This window comes from Zalophus californianus, chromosome 12 (assembly GCF_009762305.2).
Source record: "Zalophus californianus isolate mZalCal1 chromosome 12, mZalCal1.pri.v2, whole genome shotgun sequence".
Taxonomy (NCBI): domain Eukaryota; kingdom Metazoa; phylum Chordata; class Mammalia; order Carnivora; family Otariidae; genus Zalophus; species Zalophus californianus.
This window is the reverse complement of record NC_045606.1, coordinates 62,843,369-62,863,129: the sequence shown is the minus strand read 5'-3', so window position 1 is coordinate 62,863,129 and position 19,761 is coordinate 62,843,369. Positions and strand designations below refer to the sequence as shown.

The window sequence follows — 19,761 nt, the reverse complement described above, 5'->3', positions numbered from 1 at the left end:
AGAAACTGCATGTGCAAAAAGCACTGCTAAACTTGTAAGAGAGGCTTTAGATTTTTCTCTTACACTTTAGAAAAGGTACATGGCTTTAACTGTGTAGTTGTAAAACAAATTTCTTAGTCTAAATCAAAACCATAAAACATGATTTCTTTCCCCTTACCCTTACTTAGCCAAGTATAACTTATATTTAAAAGATGGGCTTGGAATGTTTCATTTTATTGTTGTTACTTCATACTAATTTCAGAATTAAGAAGGGCATTGGCATTTGTTTTGCCCTAGTTGGTATAAGATTAAATGTAAATTAGTAAATACATGAATTGGGTAATTTACAATAGGCAAATAATATATGTATAAAAGAAAGTAACACATAGATCTCATTTCTTTACTAACAAAATCACAGTATGCCTGAGAATCAACTACCTTCACATTTCGTAAGTATGATTGTACTCAAAACCACTTAAATCTAGCCTTTATGTTTATGGACATAATTGTGTACAACATAGTTTTATATATAACACAAATCACTTCAATAGTGAAGACTCAGTCTAACCACAAGAAGACTCTGGCAAACATCAGGGCACGTGGGTGGCTCAGTTGGTTAAGCATCTGCCTTGAGCTCAGGTCAGGATCCCAGGGTCCTGGGATTGAGCCCCACATTGGGCTCCCTGCTCAGTGGGAAGCCTGTGTCTCCGTCTCCCTCTGCACCTCCCCCATGCTGGTGCTGGCTCTCCCTCTCTCCCCCTCTCAAATAAATGAATAAAATCTTAAAAAAAAAAAAAAGACTCTGGCAAACATCAAAGCAAATCCTAAATGCAGATCAACTGGTAACAGCCTCAATATGCCAACCCAGGAATGCCTTTCACATTCAGCAATATAGGGTCAGTCAAAAAGTATCAGTGGCATCCACTCTGAATCTCTCAACATAGAAATATGTCATGATACCAACTCACACTCTTCTCATTTGAAGATATGTTGACCCCAACAAGCATTAGTTGTGAAATGTGTACTCTGCCTTTTGTCAGCTACATGCCCTTAAAGAAATTCTTTAAACCTTAGTTTCCTCATCTGTAAAATAGACTACAGTTATACAACTCTCAGCAAAATAACTGGCACATAGTAAGCACTCAGTAAATGCTAATATGAGACCTTCAACTGATGTAGGTGATTACATGAGATCAGTAAATCACCAGTAAAGTACTTGGCACAAGTCAGCATGTAACTCATGTCGGTTTCTGATACCGGTTTCTTACCTTTCTTAGGGCTGGGATACTAGCATGTATTTACCTTATAACTCTAATAGTATCTAGCAAAGAGCTTCCCAGAAGAAGCCTGTGTAAATCCTAACTAAATAAGAAGGCCTGTGTAACTACTTCTGAATAGTCAGCAATCTTTCAATGTCACATGTGGTTCATAAGCTCTGGCTTCACCAGTTCAGTTACTGCACGCTATAAAAATAATACCCGGAATTTACAAAAGCGGCTTTCTTACCAGGAGCTTAAGTCACTTCTAAATAACAGTTCATTACTGACAATGACAGGATCAGGCAAATACAGAACCATATTTTAAGGGAAACCCAAGGCTAAAAAGAGGATGTGTTTTATACTGACAAAGTCAGTCAATGGCAAAACAAACACTCAAACTCAGAATATTTTGCCTCAAGTTCATAGTTTTTTCCAGCCCAGATTGCATTTCCTCACAGGTCAAAAGTACATTGATACATTGATTCACATCAATTTTCCAAGTCTTCACTCAGTACATACAAAACCTATATAATTAAATATTTATAAAATATTTATAAAACCTATATGATTAAATATTTATAAAAGGAACAATGTCAAAATCTTTTCTTTATTAAGGTATATCAATGTATCCTTTGCTGTAATGTCTGAGGTTGATCGTGTATCTTTTTGCTCTTTTAAGGAGGTTGGCTTATATTAAGTGTAATTATTTTTAAACCTACTACAAAAAATAAAATTGTACACAAAATTTAATGTTTTCATCTTATGAGTTTTTATAATTCATCTTGTTTCCTCTGGTCATTTGCTTTTAATGTGCAACCAGTGAACGGTATTTTTTTTATGTTTCACATTTAAAAATGCAGTCTTCCAAAAGCTCAACCAGAAATGTCCATTTGAAAAAGCTTACTTCAGCCAGTTGGCTTTGTCAGTAACATATGTGCAAAGTGAAAATGTAACCAATAGTGATTTTCTGCAGGTCAGATGGAATCACTTAGCACACTCAACATGGTTTCCAGTCCATGCCTCAAGAGGAATGTCCTTCAGCAAGCGTTTCTTTTAAACATCAGATCAGCTACTGTTGTTTGAACACCAGTGTTATCTTGGCATGGATGGAATATATGTATATTCTGAGGATTATAAATGCTATCCTGTATCAAAATATAATTGGAATATATTTGCATTATAAACACTGTACAGAATCAATACAAAATTTAAGTAATCAGCCGGTAAGGTACTATTTGGGGAACTAAAATTTTTGAATTTTAATCATTTCCTTTGTTTTCAAAGTTTCTTTAAGCTCAAAATACTGCACAGATACAAAAATGGTTCATGTAAGCAGATATACTAAATGTCAAATAAAGCACCTTCAGTGTTAAAAAATTAGGAACTGTAAGTAATCTTATATATGATCTTTTCTGTCACACAACAAATGACTATTTTTTTTAATTTATTTATTTATTTATTCATGAGGGAGAGAGAGGCAGAGGGAGAAGCAGGCTCCCAAGGAGCAGGGAGCCTGATGTGGGACTCGATCCCAGGACCCTGGGATCATGACCTGAGCCGAAGGCAGACGCTTAACCATCTGAGCCACCCAGGCACCCCAAATGACTATTTTTAATAAAAACTACCATAAAATTAACAACTTGGGAAACAAGAGATGTTGGTGAGGATGCAGAGAAAGGGGAACCCCCTTACACTGTTGGTGGGAATGCAAACTGGGGCAGCCACTCTGGGAGAACAGAAGGCTGTGAGACAGATCCCTGAGAGCCCCTGGTTGAGCACCGACCCAACCATGCACACAGAGAGACTGTGCAGGACTGACCAGAGGATGATGGCTACTGGGGAAGGAATGGAATAGATACCAGCAGTCAAGCGGTGCTGGGGAATGTTAAAGGCCTGGCCCAGCTGAGATGGGGAGACTTCATGAACACCCTGTAAACGCCCTGGGAAAGGCTGCTGTTCCCTTAAGAGTAAGAACCTTGCCCAGAGTAAGCCCTGCTCTAGACCCACCTACCAAAGCCTAAAACCAAGCCTTAACAAGATCCACAAGGAAGAGAGTTTGGGAGTTAAGATATCTCAAGTCAAAGAAGTTTAGGAAATACCTTGGACTTCCCACAGATCTGCCCTATGAGAACATAAAATCAAGCTGTCATGTGTCTGTTTGCCATTTGTGCCATCAGGGAAATTCAAATCAAAACCACATTGAGATATCACCTTACACCAGTTAGAATGGCAAAAATTGACAAGGCAAGAAACAACAAATGTTGGAGAGGTTATGGAGAAAGGGGAACCCTCTTACACTATTGGTGAGAATGAAAGTTGGTACAGCCACTTTGGAAAACAGTGTGGAGGTACCTCAGAAAATTAAAAATAGAGCTACCCTATGACCCAGCAATTGCACTACTGGGTATTTACCCCAAAGACACAGATGTAGTGAAAAGGAGGGCCATATGCACCCCAATGTTGATAGCAGCAATGTCCGCAATAGCCAAACTGTGGAAAGAACTGAGATGCCCTTCAACAGAATGGATAAAGAAGATGTGGTCCATATATACAGTGGACTATTACTCAGCCATCAGAAAGGATGAATACCCAACTTTTACATCAACATGGATGGGCCTGGAGGAGATGATGCTAAGTGAAATAAGTCAAGCAGAGAAAGTCAATTATCATATGGTTTCACTTATTTGTGGAACATAAGGAATAGCACGGAGGACATTAGGAGAAGGAAGGGAAAAATGAAGGGGGGGACATCAGAGGGAGAGATGAACCATGAGAGACGATGGACTCTGAGAAACAAACTGAGGGTTCCAGAGGGGAGGGGGGTGGGGGATGGGTTAGCCTGGTGACGGGTATTAAAGAGGGCACGTTCTGCGTGGAGAACTGGGTGTTATATGAAAACAGTGAACCGTGGATCACCACATCAAAAACTAATGATGTATTGTATGGTGACTAACATAATAAAATTTTAAAAAATAAAAAATAAAATAAATAATAAAATACATTACATTTTAGATTAAAAAAATCAAGCTGTCACAAGTTCACAGTAACTGAACTTGTTATTTTCAACCTTTTTTTTATTTTAGCTTTTCTGCTGGATATGTAGAGGTATCTCACTGTGGTTTTAATTTGAATTTCCCTGGGGCCTATCGATGCTGAGCATCTTTTCATGTCCTTATTGGGCCATTGGTATATATCTTCTTTTGTGATATGTCTCTTCAAACATTTGTCCATGTTTTAAAATGAGGTTATCTTCTTATTGAGTAATAAGAATCCATTATATGTTCTGGATACAACTCATCTGTCAGCTATATGCATTGTGAATATTTTCTTTCAGTCTGAGGCTTGCCTTTTCAATTTCTTATAAAAATGATTTCTTTTCAAGGTGCCTGGGAGGCTCAGTCAGTTAAGCATCTGCCTTCGGCTCAGGTCATGATCTCAGGGTCCTGGGATCAAGACCCACATGGGGCTCCCTGCTCAGCAGAGAGCTTGCTTCTCCCTCTTCCTCTACCCCACACCCCTGCTCATGTGCTCTCTCTCTCTCTCAAATAAATAAAATCTTTATTTAAAAAAAATGTTTTCCTTTGAAGTTATCTTTTGAAGACAGATTTCAATTCTGGTGAAGTATAATTCATTTATATTTTCTTTCTTTTATGATTAATGCTTTGTATGCCTGAGAAATCTTTGCCTACTCCAACGTAATAAAAATCTTCTTTATAAAAATAAATATTTTTTCTTTGACAAGTTTAATAGTTTTAGCTTTTAAATTTAGGTCTATAACCAATTTTATGTTAAATCTTGTAGTTTTTCTTCTTGCTTTTGTATGGTTTTATTTTCAATTGTAGAACCAACCTTATATTCCTGCAATAAACTTCCAATTGGTCATGATAGGTTATCCATTTTGTATACTGCTAGATTCCATTTGCTAATATTATTTTTGCATCTGTGTCAATGAGGTATACTGATTGTAACTTTTCCTTATTATAATACCTTTGTCAGCTTTAGTATCAAGATTATATAGGCCTCATAAATGGGTTGGAAAGCATTCCTTCCTCATCTATTTTTGGAAAGAGTTTATATAACACTGATATTATCTCTTCCTTAAACATTTAATATATTTCACCTGTGACACTATCTAAGCTAGAAATATCCTTTGTGAAATGGTTTATTATGAATTCAAAAATTTGAATAGATATAGGTCTATTAAAACTTTCCATTTCTTCTTGTGTTGGTTTTTAGTAAATTATGGTCTTGAAATTATTTATTTCATCTAAGTTATTAAATTATTGGCATAATGTTGTTCATAATGTCCCTTTATATTCACTTTAATATGTCTGAGATCTAAAAGTCTTTTATAAAACAGAGTTTCTAGATTCACAGAGTAATGGTGGTCACCTAATTCAAAGCCCTTCCTCTTTTACTCTCCGGGGGGGCGGGGGGAGAAGAGACATAAAACTCATTGACCCTGTACCTTCTGCATTACTGTGATACAGAGAAGACTGCAACCTCCACCATGTGGACAGGGGAATTCCAACAGCCATTCTACCACCAGCCCAATGTTACTACCAGAAACCGAAGAGTATGGAAAGTAGAGAAAGAAAGGCTGGTAAGATTCGATGAAAAGTAACAGAGGGGCTTTTCCGTCTGAGCTGCCGACATGCCATCCAGACTGAGGAAGACCCGGAAACTTCGGGGCCACGTGAGCCACGGCCACGGCCGCATCGGCAAGCACCGGAAGCACCCAGGAGGCCGGGGTAATGCTGGTGGCATGCATCACCACAGGATCAACTTCGACAAATATCACCCAGGATACTTTGGAAAAGTTGGTATGAGACATTACCACTTAAAGAGGAACCAGAGCTTCTGCCCAACTGTCAACCTTGATAAACTGTGGACCTTGGTCAGTGAGCAGACACGGGTAAATGCTGCCAAAAACAAGACTGGAGCTGCTCCTATCATTGATGTGGTGCGATCGGGCTACTACAAAGTTTTGGGAAAGGGAAAACTCCCAAAACAGCCTGTCATCGTGAAGGCCAAATTCTTCAGTAGAAGAGCAGAGGAGAAGATTAAGGGTGTCGGGGGCGCCTGCGTTCTAGTAGCTTGAAGCCACATTTGAGGGCGTTCATTAAATGCTAACAAGTGCTTTTCTCTTCTGGTCTGGGTGTAAATGCTTTAGCACCCCTACCTCCTTACCTGTACATCAGAAATCCACCTAACAGATTCTAGGAGTAAGGGTATGAGGGCCTGAGACCCTCTGCCAACTCCCCTCAGAAAGTGTGAAAGAGAGCACCAGCACTTAGAGGACTTGGCCCAATACCTAACTTGAACATTTTCATTTATAACATGAGAATGATAGCACATGTAGTTGAAAGGCCAGTTTGCATTGTATATTCTGAATTTACAGTGAGGGGGGAGAACACACTTTTTAACGGTAGTACAGGGCGCCTGGGTGGCTCAGTTGGTTAAGCGACTGCCTTCGGCTCAGGTCATGATCCTGGAGTCCCGGGATCGAGTCCCACATCGGGCTCCCTGCTCAGCAGGGAGTCTGCTTCTCCCCTCTGACCCTCTTCCCTCTTGTGCTCTCTCTCTCATTCTCTCTCTCTCAAATAAAATCTTTAAAAAAAAAAAAAAAAAAAAAAAAAAAAAAAAAGAAAAGTAACAGAGGGAAGCTGAGATCTTAGGGAAAGAACAGATAAAAATCAAAGAAAAGGGGCGCCTGGGTGGCTCAGATGGTTAAGCGTCTGCCTTAGGCTCAGGTCATGATCCCGGGTCCTGGGATCGAGCCCCACATCGGGCCCCCTGCTCGGCGGGAAGCCTGCTTCTCCCTCTCCCACTCCCCCTGCTTGTGTTCCCTCTCTCGCTGTGTCTCTCTCTGTCAAATAAATAAAATCTTTAAAAAAAAAAATCAAAGAAAAAAGTGAAATAATGCAAAAATACTCGGGTTGTGACCTAGGAGTTCATGGCTCTGGCCAGAGGAAAGGAACTTGAAAGTATGCAGGATTCCAAGGGGCAGTCTTAGAGAAGCACTTGATTTTGGGAGGGAGCTAGCTAAAAAGAGAAGGAACAGAGGTTTGTTTATTGTAGTGATATGGTCAGAAGACATTCTGAAACTATTTTACATGTGTTATAGGAATGAGTGAATGAATACATGTGTGAATGTTGTTGGGAGCCACGGATCCACTTTGGAAGAAGGGATATAAATATGGAATGGGAAAGGAAAAAAGAACCATGTAGGGAAAGACTAAAATTGGAGATATTGGTGTGAACTCATGATATCTAAACAATGTATATGTCTAAGTTGATGCACGTTCATGTGAATATATCCATATTTCTGTGCATGTTTCTATGCATGTGCTTCTGTATGTATGTATGTGTAAATATATGTACATGTACATATTTATAGATTTGTCTTCTAAAAGGGCCTAAAAGCAAAGATACCATGTAACAAGAGCACACCCAGCACTCATATCTCAGTCTCTAATACCATTTCTCACTAATAGGAACCAAGGCTGCCTAGAGAAATAGCTTATTCCATGGCTAGAGCAGGATAGGTATAAGATGATCCTGGAACATTCTGCTGTGCTATAAAGTTTTAAAAGTCCTTAAAAAAAAAAAAGGTATGTCACAAGGACACAGGAGCTAGCTTGAAGAGGCTTCCACTGGCCAAATCTGGGACAATTTAAGCACCAAAAGTATTAAGTTCAATATTGACATAAACTATTGAGAAAAATAGAAATTCATGAGGCCACACTAATAATACACAAATGAATAAATGAGGGAGAAGGGCAATCTACTGCTTAAAGAACACCGAGAGCCAAATGGCAAATATAAAGGAAGTGCTGAGTTAGAAAAATCACCTTGTAACCATCACTGTAAAGATTTTATCAGGTGAGAAGCAACAATGAATGATAAATTTAAGGGGAAATTTTGATGAAAAGCAGGATATGTATACTGCTTACTAGTAGCAATGGGGGAAAACAGTAATTATACAGTGGAGAAGTCAGGCAACACCTTGACCAGCAGATCAAAATTAATCATCAATGAAGGTGATTCTACATGATACTGTACAGAAAACGCAATATTACCTATTCTTGGCAGTAGTATACTAGTCTGGCCAAGAATGTATAATCTTAACGTCACAAGGAAACAACTGATAAACAAAATGAGAAATTTTTTTTTTAAGTGGTGAGAGAGTCTCTTCAAAAATGTCAATGTCATAAAAGACAAGGAAAGGCTGTGGATATTTCCCAGCTTAAAAGAGGCCAAAAATACATGCAAATCAATACAGCCTGGACTAAATCTTGTAATAGTGTGGGGGGGGATGCTATAAAGCACCTTTTTACATTATTAGAACAATGGACAAAATTAGAATTTGGGTATTAGAACAGATAAAAGTATTATATCAATGTAATTTTATGAAATTAATAACTGTACTGTGGTTATGTAAGAATATTCCTATTCTTAAGAAATACACACTAAAGGGTGCCTGGATGGCTCAGTCGGTTAAGCGTATCCATGAGAGAGTGAGCACAAGAGAAAGAAAGAGGTGATAAAACAAATGAGATAAAAATATTCAATGGAGAAATCTGGTTAAAGGGTATAAAAATGTCCTTTAAATTATTTTTAACTTCAGAGAAAACAGAGAGAAGAAATACAATCATGCCTCAGCTGTCAGTAGTGTCTACACAGCCATAATAATGTAAATTCTCATATTAGTTACGTTAAAGGTCAAGCTGCCATAACAAACATACCCCAAAATACAACTATTTAAATTAGATAGTTTACATTTATTCTGCTAACTATAGAGACAATTTCTTTTCTTAACTCTTCCCACTCCTCTATAAGTAATCCCACTTCTTTAAAGTCTCTTTGAACCATCTGCCATGAATGCTTTTTCCTGCTGGGATCTTTTATTTTTTTGGCATTTTTTTTAATTTTATTTTATTATGTTATGTTAATCACCATACATTACGTCATTAGTTTTTGATGTAGTGTTCCATGATTCATTGTTTGCGTATAACACCCAATGCTCCATTCAATACGTGCCCTCTTTAATACCCATCACCAGACTAACCCATCCCCCCACTCCCCTCCCCTCTAGAACCCTCAGTTTGTTTCTCAGAGTCCATAGTCTCTCATGGGTCGTCTCTCCCTCCGATTTCCGCCCCCTTCATTTTTCCCTTCCTACTATCTTCTTTTTTTTTTTTAACATATAATGTATTATTTGTTTCAGAAGTACAGGTCTGTGATTCAACAGTCTTACACAATTCACAGCGCTCACCATAGCACATACCCTCCCCAATGTCTATCACCCAGCCACCCCATCCCTCCCACCCCCCACCACTCCAGCAACCTTCAGTTTGTTTCCTGAGATTAAGAATTCCTCCTATCGGGCGCCTGGGTGGCTCAGTTGGTTAAGCCACTGCCTTCGGCTCAGGTCATGATCCTGGAGTCCCGGGATTGAGTCCCGCATCGGGCTCCCTGCTGAGCGGGGAGTCTGCTTCTCCCTCTGACCCTCTTCCCTCTTCAAAAACTAGTTACACATTATTATTTGGCATACTGATAAGCATTTACGAGTAAAAACTCTCTGTCATGCAAAATTTTTAAAAAAGGATATCTTCTTTTAGTCCAATACCGATGACATTATAAGTAAATCTGGTAAGCAGGAAGTGGCAAGTACCCCATAAAAATTCAAAAGCACACCACACTGTGAAGTTTCCAGGAAAATCTAGGACATGTTAGAATATGCCCTCTAAAAAAAGATGTTGCTTCACCTTGCACTGCCTTCCAAAAAGAAAAAAAAGCACAAAACTTGGAGACTGTCCTTGAATTTTGGAAGCAATGTGTCATACATTCAGGTAGAGTGGCTACTTTTAAGTAGAGCCCAGAGCAAGAGTGGGCTTTAAGGCTGATAAAAGCTATAAAGTAAGCTGATCTTCTATGGCCCAAAAGACCCAGTAGTACTTGAATTACCTATGCCAGAAAAGTCTACTCTATAGAGCCTCTGAAAACCCCCAAAAGAAGAGTCATTGTACAGACACTCAGGTTATCTGTCAACAATTATTCTCCATTCGAGAAACAGCTCCTAGTTCTGCAGGGCCATGATACAGATAGAACACCCAGTTACAGGACACCAAGTGACTACAGGACCAGAGCTGCCCATCATGAAATGGGTTACCCAATCTACTGAGTTACGAAATTGAGTATGTGAAACAGCATCTTATCATTAAAGAGAAATGAAATATATGAATAAGAAAAGAAGGCATAAACTGAATAAGTGGCTCAAATCCCATAGTACCTACTCCAGCTGCTTCACTGCCTCTTCCATGACCTCATTTCAATTTCCCGTTCAATTTCCTATGACCAATGAACCGAAGAAGGAAAAAACCCACAGCCTTGGTTTACAGATGCATCTACATGATACGCTGGCAGCATGGGTAAGCTGTAACATCAGTTTCTCACTCCAAAGTTTCCTTGAAAAACAGTAACAAAGGAAAATCTTCCCAATGAGTTTAACTTTGAGCAATACATCTCATTGTCACTTTACTGATAATGTGAGACAGCCTAAGATTCAGATTTACACTGATACATGGGTAATGGCTAATGGGTTGGGATCAAGGAAGTGGAAAGAAAAAGACTGAAATATTGGTAAAAAGGAGGTCCAGAAAGGATCTGTGTGGAAGGATTTCTCATAATGGACATACTTTGTGAAGACATTAGAGATGCTAGTTCCCAGGAAAAGAAAGCTTCCAGCAAGGAACACGGTCACAGTTCTATTAAATTTGAAGCTGAGACTGCCCCAGTTCGGATTCTACCACAGGCAAAAAAAAAAAAAAAAAAAAAGGTTAATGTGCTGACAGAGTGATTTCTCCCTATTACTAAGAGGAAACTGAGTGGCTGTTGTACATCAGGACAGATAAACTATGTCTAAAATCCAAGGGATTCACTGGCCAGCCTCTTAGTATTATTCCTATGTCCAATAACAAATTTAATGAAAAAGTATGTTAACCCAATAAATATAGGACGCTTAAGGACTCAGATCTTTGGGGTATGAAGGCAAAGAAGCCTGACTAGCCAATGTGCTGAAAAAAATATAAGGAGAATAGAAAATAGGTAGTGGAGAAAGACAGTTATGATTATCAACTTCAGTATGCTGACCAGCTACAAAAATGGAAAATGTCACAGCTAAGCATATTTTACATTAATTATTTCTTCACCATCCCACCCCCTTTCCCACTAGGTTATAAGATGAGCACTAGTGATGACTACATTGCAATTCTGGTTTCAGGTGGGAAAATGACAAAAATAACACCTTGCAACAAAAGGTGACTGATGAGACTTTGTGTCTCCCCTACCTGAATGAAGAGTAAGAGGAAGGGCCCTTCTCCATGGCTCTCGCTCTTAATAAACCCTCAAAATAATACCATTCCTTCCTCCTGTCCCTTCAACCCTAGAAGTGGTAAAAGTTGATCCACTCCTGATAATACTTGGATGCTTCATTATTTGTTCCCTTAACTCTGCCTACACCTGTCAAGGATGCCTTCACTAAAATCTCTTCATTTAAATCATCCGAGATAAGCTCTATTTCCTGCTGGGATACTGACTGATACCAAAGTACATGTGGAAATTAGAAAAGTAGTATTCTGACTTAGTAAAAATAAATAAATAAGGATGATTTTTTAAATGTTTTTAAATAATCTCTACTCCCAACATGGGGCTCAAATTCACAACCCTGAGATTAAGAGTCGCACACTCTACTGACTGAGCCAGCCAGGTGCCTCAGGATGATTAACTTATAATCTTTGTTACATGAAATCTACAGAGCAGCATTTCTCATAGTATGGTGTGCTGATCTTCTGTGGTTCCTGTATAAGAATTATCTGGGGTTGTCCATCAAATGATGAATGGATAGATAAAATGTGGTATATATCCATACAGTGGAATTTAAAAAAAAAAACACAGAATTAGCTAGGCTACTTTAAAATGCAGATTCCTAGGCTTCACCCCAAACTTTCCAAATCAGAATTTCTGGAAATGAGGCCCTAGACCCAACACTTTCAGTAAACCTTCCCAGAAAATTCTTCGCACACTAAAATTTAAGAACCATTGTTCAAAAGCAGTGATTCTCAAAGTATAGTTCCCCACACCAGCAGTATCAGCATCAGGTAGAAACTTGTTAGAAATGTAAATTCTTGCTCTCTGGGCTCAGACCTAGTTTGCGGCGACATGGCTAAACGCACCAAGAAGGTCGGAATCGTAGGTAAATATGGGACCCGTTATGGTGCCTCCCTCAGAAAAATGGTGAAGAAGATTGAAATAAGCCAGCACACCAAGTATACTTGCTCCTTCTGTGGCAAAACAAAGATGAAAAGACGAGCTGTGGGGATCTGGCATTGTGGCTCCTGCATGAAAACCATCGCTTGTGGCGCTTGGACCTTCAACACCACTTCTGCTGTCACAGTAAAGTCCGCTATCAGAAGACTGAAGGAATCAAGAACTAATGATGTAATGTATGGTGATTAACATAACAATAAAAAAATTTTAAAAAAAAAGAAGACTGAAGGAGTTGAAAGACCAGTAGAAGCTTCACCATTTGAAACATTACTAGCCTATAATAAATGGGTTAATTTATGTAACAAAAAAAAAAAATGTAAATTCTTGAAAAAAAAAAAAGAAAGAAAGAAATGTAAATTCTTGGGCCCCACTCCAGTCCTACTGAGTCTCTGAAACTCTGAGAGTGGGGCCAAGCAGTCCTGTGTTTCAATAAGCCTTCCGGGTGATTCTGGTGGACACTGAAGTTTGAGAACCACTATTCTAGAGTTTTGTCTTTTCTCTGCACAGCAAACATGTGATTTTTGTCAGCCAGCATCTGTTCCCAAATTCTATGTGATTCAAATAGGACTAACTCAATCCCCACAACCTACCAAAGAGCTAAGAACTTAACCAAGACCTTACCTGTCATCTTCTGACCTTACTGATAGGCTCATTCTAGTTATGAAATGAGTAAGTCATGGAGATGAAAGGTACAGCATTGAAAATACAGTTGTAATAGGAAAGTATGGTGACAAATGGGAGCTACACTTGTGGTGAGCACAGCATAATTATAGTGTTGTTGAATCACTGTTGTACACCTGAAACTAATGTAACATTGTATATCAACCATACTTCAACTTTTTAAGTAAAAAATTTAAAAATTAGTAAAAATAAACTGGTTTTAAAAATGCTCTTACAGTAGATCACGGACTAACATAGTGTTCATCTCCTTTCCCTAGAGAAACCATATTAGAATGAAAGTAGTCCTTGCATCTGCCAAAATTAAGAATACCCCCATTCTCTGAGCAAAACCAATCCTATTGATAGCAATGAAAATGAAACTGTAAGAAACTAAGAGACAAAATCCTGTCAAATGTTTACACTCCCCTTCTATTCCCCATTAATTATCATGCCAAGTACTCAGATATTACTGGCCCTGCTGCCAACCCTGTGCCTGAGGTGGGATTACTCAACCGTCTGAACATTCACTGGGCCCCAGAGGTGAAACCACTCACTCAACTGTGGGCGCAGACAACCAAGCTTTTTGCCCATGACTTACAGCCAAGCTTCTGTAATCATGACCTGGCAAGCATTCTGACCCCCTTTATTATTATTTCACTCAGGGCAGAAATTAAGAGCCTGTGGAGACAGCCACTCACATTTTCTTTACCTGACTAGTGACTCTGATGCATTATATCAAAAGAGTATGACATCCTATTTCAAGATTGTTAATTAAAGACTATTATGTCCTCTTCTCCTCTAAAAAAAACCACCCCAAACAAAAAGGAGTAAAATAAACAGACATAAACTCCTTCAAAGAAATCAAAAGACCTGTGGTAAGCCTAACCACAATCTATGAAGATAGGAAGTGAACAGAGAAGAGGTAAACAATACAAAAGGGCACAGCAAGGTCAAACCGAAATGCCTGAAGAATATATTTATTTACCCCATAAAATTCCAAAAAGACTCAGGAAGTAAAAGCACGAGGTATCAAAGAAAGTGAGGTAAGAAGGGATCTGAAGACAAGAGAGTTATTTAAACATCTATGTAAGTAACAGATACACAGAAACCAGGAAGTATAGTCTCTAGAGAAGTTAAACGAAACAAGGGACTCCAGATTAAAGGGACACACAGATAGAGAATAGCATGGGAATGGGGCAAGTAACTGAAAATACACGGTTGAAGAAAAAGTCTATATCCTGGATGGTCAATCCTCTAATTCCCTTCTCCAACCATGGGGCTAGGCTCATGATCCCCAGAAAGAAGTTAAAGAAACCCCTAGAGAAAGAAGACCACCTCAGGAGAAAAGACCTACAGCTACAGATATTTGGGTCCCCAGGAAAACAGCTAGGTAGTTCCCTAACTGTCATCAAGAGAAGCCCACCAATTGACAAGCCCTGGCCCCTGGCCCCAGGGACACAGTTTGGAGAAATGCAAATCATAACCACAATGAGATACCACCACACACTTACTAGGGTTGCTATAATCAAAGAGATGGATAATAACAAGTGTTGACAGGAATGTGGAGAACCTCATCCTTGGGTAGAACACTAGTGCATCAATGGTAGGAATGAAAATAAGTTTACAACTTCGGAAAAATGTTTGGTGGTTCCTCAAAAGGTTAAGCTTAGAGTTACAGCTATTCTATCCCTAGATATAACCAAGAGAAATGAAAATTTGTATATGAATGTTCGTAACAGCATTATTCACAATAGCCATAAAGTAGAAAATCTAAATACCCATCAAATATGGCTTCTTGGCCTTTTGGCTAAGATCAAGTGTTTAAATGTCCATCAATTGATGAACAGATAAATATAACGTGGTATATTCATACAACAGAATACTATTCTACATTAAAAAGGAATGAAATATTGACACATCCTACAGTACAGATAAACCTTGAAAACATTATACTAAAGGTCACTTGGGTGGCTCAGTTGTTTAAGTGTCTGCCTTCAGCTCAGTTCATGATCTCAGGTCCATGGTCCCTTGCTCTGTAGGGAGTCTGTTTCTCCCTCTCCTTCTGCTGCTCCGCCCCCTGCCCCGCTCATGCTCTCGCTTGCTCTCTCTCTCAAATGAATAAATAAAATCTTAAAGCTCTCTCTCTCAAATAAATAAATACAATCTTAAAAAAAAAGAAAGAAAACATTATACTAAGTGTAAGATAGACATCACAAAAGACTTTATATTTTATAATTCCATTTATGTGAAATGTCCAAGGGTTTTCACAATTTCCTAAGTGTTGAAAGCAATAAAGGTCTCTTTTATTATGTTAATGAGATGACTTTTGGCCCCCCACCTAAGGATAGGGACTGTTGCCAGGAGAACCAACCATATGATTAGAGGGCTGGAACTTTCAATCCTACCATCCCAACCTCTAGGAAGGGGAGAGGGGCAGGAGGTTGAACAGATAGCCAACGGCCTGTGATTTAATCAATCATGCCTAAGTAATGAAGCCTCCATAAAAATCCAAAGGACAGGGTTTAGAGAGCTTCTGAGTTGGTGGAAAGTTTGGGGAGAGTGGCATACCTAAACAGAACATGGAAGTTCCTTTCCCCATACCTTGCCCTATGCAACTCTTCCATCTGGCTGTTCTGGAGTTATATCCCTCACTAAAAAACAAAAACAAAAAAACCAGTAATCTAGTAAGTTGTCTGAGTTCTGTGAACAGCTCTAACAACTTAATTGAACCTAAGGAGGAAGTCATGGGAACCTCTGATTTATAGCTGGTCCATCAGAAGTACACATTACAACCTAGGCTTGGTACTGCTGTCTGAAGTCTAAGAGGGGGTCATGGGAACTTCCAATCTGTATCTGGTGGGTCAGAAGCACAGGTAACAACATGGGCTTAAAACTGGCATCTGAAATTGGGAAATGGTTGGGTGCACTGAGGCTGGGGAGCAATTCTGTAGAACTGACCCCTTAACCTGCGGGATCTGATGCTATCTCCAGATGGATAGTGTCAGAATTGAACTGAATTATAGAACACCAAGCTGGTGTCTGGAGAACTATTTGGAACTGCATGGGAACCCCACCCCCAGCCTTGTTCCACACATTGAAAATTGAGTCTCGGACATTTTAACGGTAAGAGGTTTATTTTGGAGTGGTAAAAATGTTCTAAAATTGATGTGGTCATGGCTGCACAACTCCGTGAGTATAATAAAAATCATTAAATTGTGTGCTTTAAATAGGTGGATTGTATAAGTGACTTACATATCAATAAAAACATTTTGAAATAAAGATTAGATATACAGATAGCCAAGGACACCAGCTAGCCAGCTAGCTAACTGCCCTCTTTCCTTTCCCTCTTCCCACTTGCCATATATATTCAACAGGCAGGTATTTATTGCCCTTCACCCTCAAAACAAAACAGAGAGAGAGAGAGAAGTGTTTTATTCTTTAAAGAAATATTGGCCTGTCTGGGAAGAACTATAGTGATTAATACTGGTGCTAGTTCCTATGAAGGTATAGGCCTCCTCTCCTCATTCTGACATTTGGAGGTCCCTAATTTAAACTAGATCCCCAACCACTCACTTTAAAGCTAGGCTGGCTGGTCAAAAGCCAACCCACTTTCACAGTACTTAATCTATTGATTGATCCTCAAAAAAAAAAAAAAAAAAACTGACAACCAAACACTTGAGGAAGGCCAGAAATAAGAAAAGCCCAAGAAAAACAAAAGATTGAAATAAAAATGACTCCAGAACAAAATGTAGTAATTCAAAAAGTAAAAAAAATTGGGGAGAAAAAAAAATCCCATACCTCCAGATAACAGGAAGGTCCCCAGGAACTACAGGGAATTGACAGATTCAATGGTATGACTGAAAGCCTAGAAAACTTGAGGAATTATAAGGCTATGTAAAGAAATATATGATTTTTTTTAAGAAATGTATGTTTTTTTAAAAAAAGGAATCTACTAGAAACATTCTCCTTTGAGTAGCACAGGACATTGTAACCATAAAGAAAGGAAATATGATCCTGGCATATACTATACTGAACAATATTTACATATCTCAAAGTATGTATTAACTTTTAGAATCATCTACAGAGAAGTCACAGAAGATTTAGCTACAACTACAGACCAGTATGTAAATTTTATTAACCTTTTTTTTTGTAAATTTTATTAACTTTGACAAAGCAAGAATAAAGGTGAGTTGACAGAAGTTGAGAAACTTAAGGTAGAGAGTAATAATGGTAAAGATAAAATGACTAACGTGCTTGTTTTACAAAATGTGGAATCAAGGAGTTGAAAGCTGATAAAACAAGAAATAGAAGTTTGAGTATCCTTTTTGTAGGTGCAGAAATGAGCAGCAATGGAAATGAGATAGTGATATAACTGGAAGGATAAGAGAAAATGTGTTATTAATCAAAACACTTTGTCACTGTGGTACATCAACAGAAAAAAATTAAATATGATGAATTCAAAAATAGTGGGTAATTACATTATTTAGAGATAAGGAGTTAACCATGAGGGGGAAATGATGCCTTCATAAGTTTGCACTATTTGGCTTTTTATTTTTATCAAATGAACTGCACATGGTTAAAAGTTATTTTGAATGCTTCTGTGATCTTGCAAGGTTGAAAGCAAATAGTCCTATTTTTAAATATGTAATAATCTATCTTGCTAACATATTTCTAACATCTCTCACCTAAGCCTAGAAACTTCATCTCTGGTTTTCTAACATCCCTACAGTGGGCTGGATATTAAGGGGTGTCACTGAACTCCCCCACCTTCAATGAAAATAGTACATAAATGTGCATGGTGTGTAATCATTTTTTAGTGGGAGAGAGAAGACAGGAAAATGAGTATGGGATACAATATTTTAAAAGATAGATTACTGAAAAACCAAAAGGTAGAAGACTGATTTCTATACTTCTAACTCACTTCAATAGCAGTGTGATAAATACAAAGAGTTCAACTATTCTATAATAAGCACTATATAAATCCTAAAACTCTACCATAACATATTAGACTTTAAAAAGCCAGAAAAATATAGCTATTGCCAGTTAATCTCAAAACTGGGGAAAGTTTACAAGAAATATGGTTCTGGCATGTTAGAGATCCCTAATTTTAGTGTCCTCATTAACTGAATAACCTATTGGGCACAACACCTACTTACCCATTTTATTTGTCAAGCTTACATTTATTCAAATATAATTAATACATACTGATTCCCCAACAGATAATCTATTCTACACACTGACATCAAAACAATATGGTTTTTAGGAAGTTGGGCAGGAAAGGCAAAGAAAGAGTAAGGGATGAATGATGGAGCTAATTTCCCAAGTTTCAAAAGAATTTGTCACCATCTTTCAAAAATAAAAGAACCATTGATTGGGTTCCCAAATTATATTATGTGTTGATCAATTCAAGAACAGCCTAATACTGCTGAGAAAACCACAGAATAACAGGATTTTGAATAATCTTTCATTGAAAGGCCAAAGTTAAACATCATATTCCTTAAGAGAACTAGCAACAGTAGACATATTAATAGTGCTAGGCACTGTTTCTAATATATCAGGGCCCACATTAAAACCACTGCTAAAGTCTAGAAATGGTCATAACAAATCTTTCAACCTTACAGCATAAAAGTCAGTTGATAATTTCTTTGTCTAACACCTAATAAAACTCATTCTTCCAAAATTGTGGAAAAGCTAAGCACAGTCCTCCCTTATTATAAAGTTTCCTGTTACAAAGTTGCATGGTTTACACATATGTTATACTTTATTATTTTTTTAAAAGCCCTCCTTATAACACCCTCTTTGTTGTAATACTCAACATACTTTGCCTCCAGGCTAGATATATAATGAAAGCAAAATGAATTCAGACAGATTTTTGAGGAAAAAAAGCTAGTTTCATTTTAGTAGTCTTTCTAAAGTCCTTTTTCTTTCCTTGTAGCTTTTCATCATCTCAATGTTTTGTTCCCACTGAACATTTTCCTTTTCTTTTTACATATTTCCTTTGGTAAATGAAAGATGATAGATTGTTAAAACCATTTTGTACTACCTTTGAAACGAGAACTTTTAATCTACAATTCCTGCCTCCCAAAACCTTGTACAAATTTCATCTTTAAGACAATGAACTGTATAGGACTTAACCAGCTGCAAAAAGCCATATGAAATCTTAATTTTCCATTCACTTATGTTCATAGTCCCCTAAAATCATGAATATAACTTTCCAAATTAGATTTAGGAATACTTCTCAGTTATTGTTTCCATATTAAATAATACTGTCTTATTTTAGCAAAAATCTAGAAATGCTTTCTTATTCATAAATTTCAATGTAAGGAAATTTGGTATTAAAACCGTGCTTGGTTTTTTTTCTTTAAATTTTTTATTGTTATGTTAATCACCATACATTACATCATTAGCTTTTGATGTAGTGTTCCATAAAACCCTGCTTATTTTTTTTTAAAGATTTTATTTATTTTTTTGACAGAGACACAGCGAGAGCAGGAACACTAGCAGGGGGAGTGGGAGAGGGAGAAGCAGGCTC

The 19,761-nt window shown here is 37.9% G+C and overlaps 3 protein-coding genes across 9 annotated transcripts in view; 2 read left to right on the top strand and 1 right to left on the bottom strand.

Annotated features, from left to right (window-relative positions):
• The window catches only part of BBS9 (Bardet-Biedl syndrome 9), a 479,889-nt gene that overhangs the window by 410,874 nt on the left and 49,254 nt on the right, over positions 1 to 19,761 (bottom strand). The window lies entirely within an intron of this gene.
• LOC118356141 (60S ribosomal protein L27a) lies at positions 5,873 to 6,384 on the top strand. The gene has a single exon (XM_035723292.1). It carries the CDS (start codon positions 5,893 to 5,895, stop codon positions 6,337 to 6,339), a length of 447 nt encoding a protein of 148 aa, XP_035579185.1. The 5' UTR covers positions 5,873 to 5,892; the 3' UTR covers positions 6,340 to 6,384.
• LOC113911794 (60S ribosomal protein L37a-like) lies at positions 12,462 to 16,334 on the top strand. Its single transcript, XM_027574672.1, has 2 exons — positions 12,462 to 12,740; positions 16,221 to 16,334. The coding sequence occupies exons 1-2, from the start codon at positions 12,462 to 12,464 to the stop codon at positions 16,332 to 16,334; spliced, it is 393 nt and encodes a 130-aa protein (XP_027430473.1).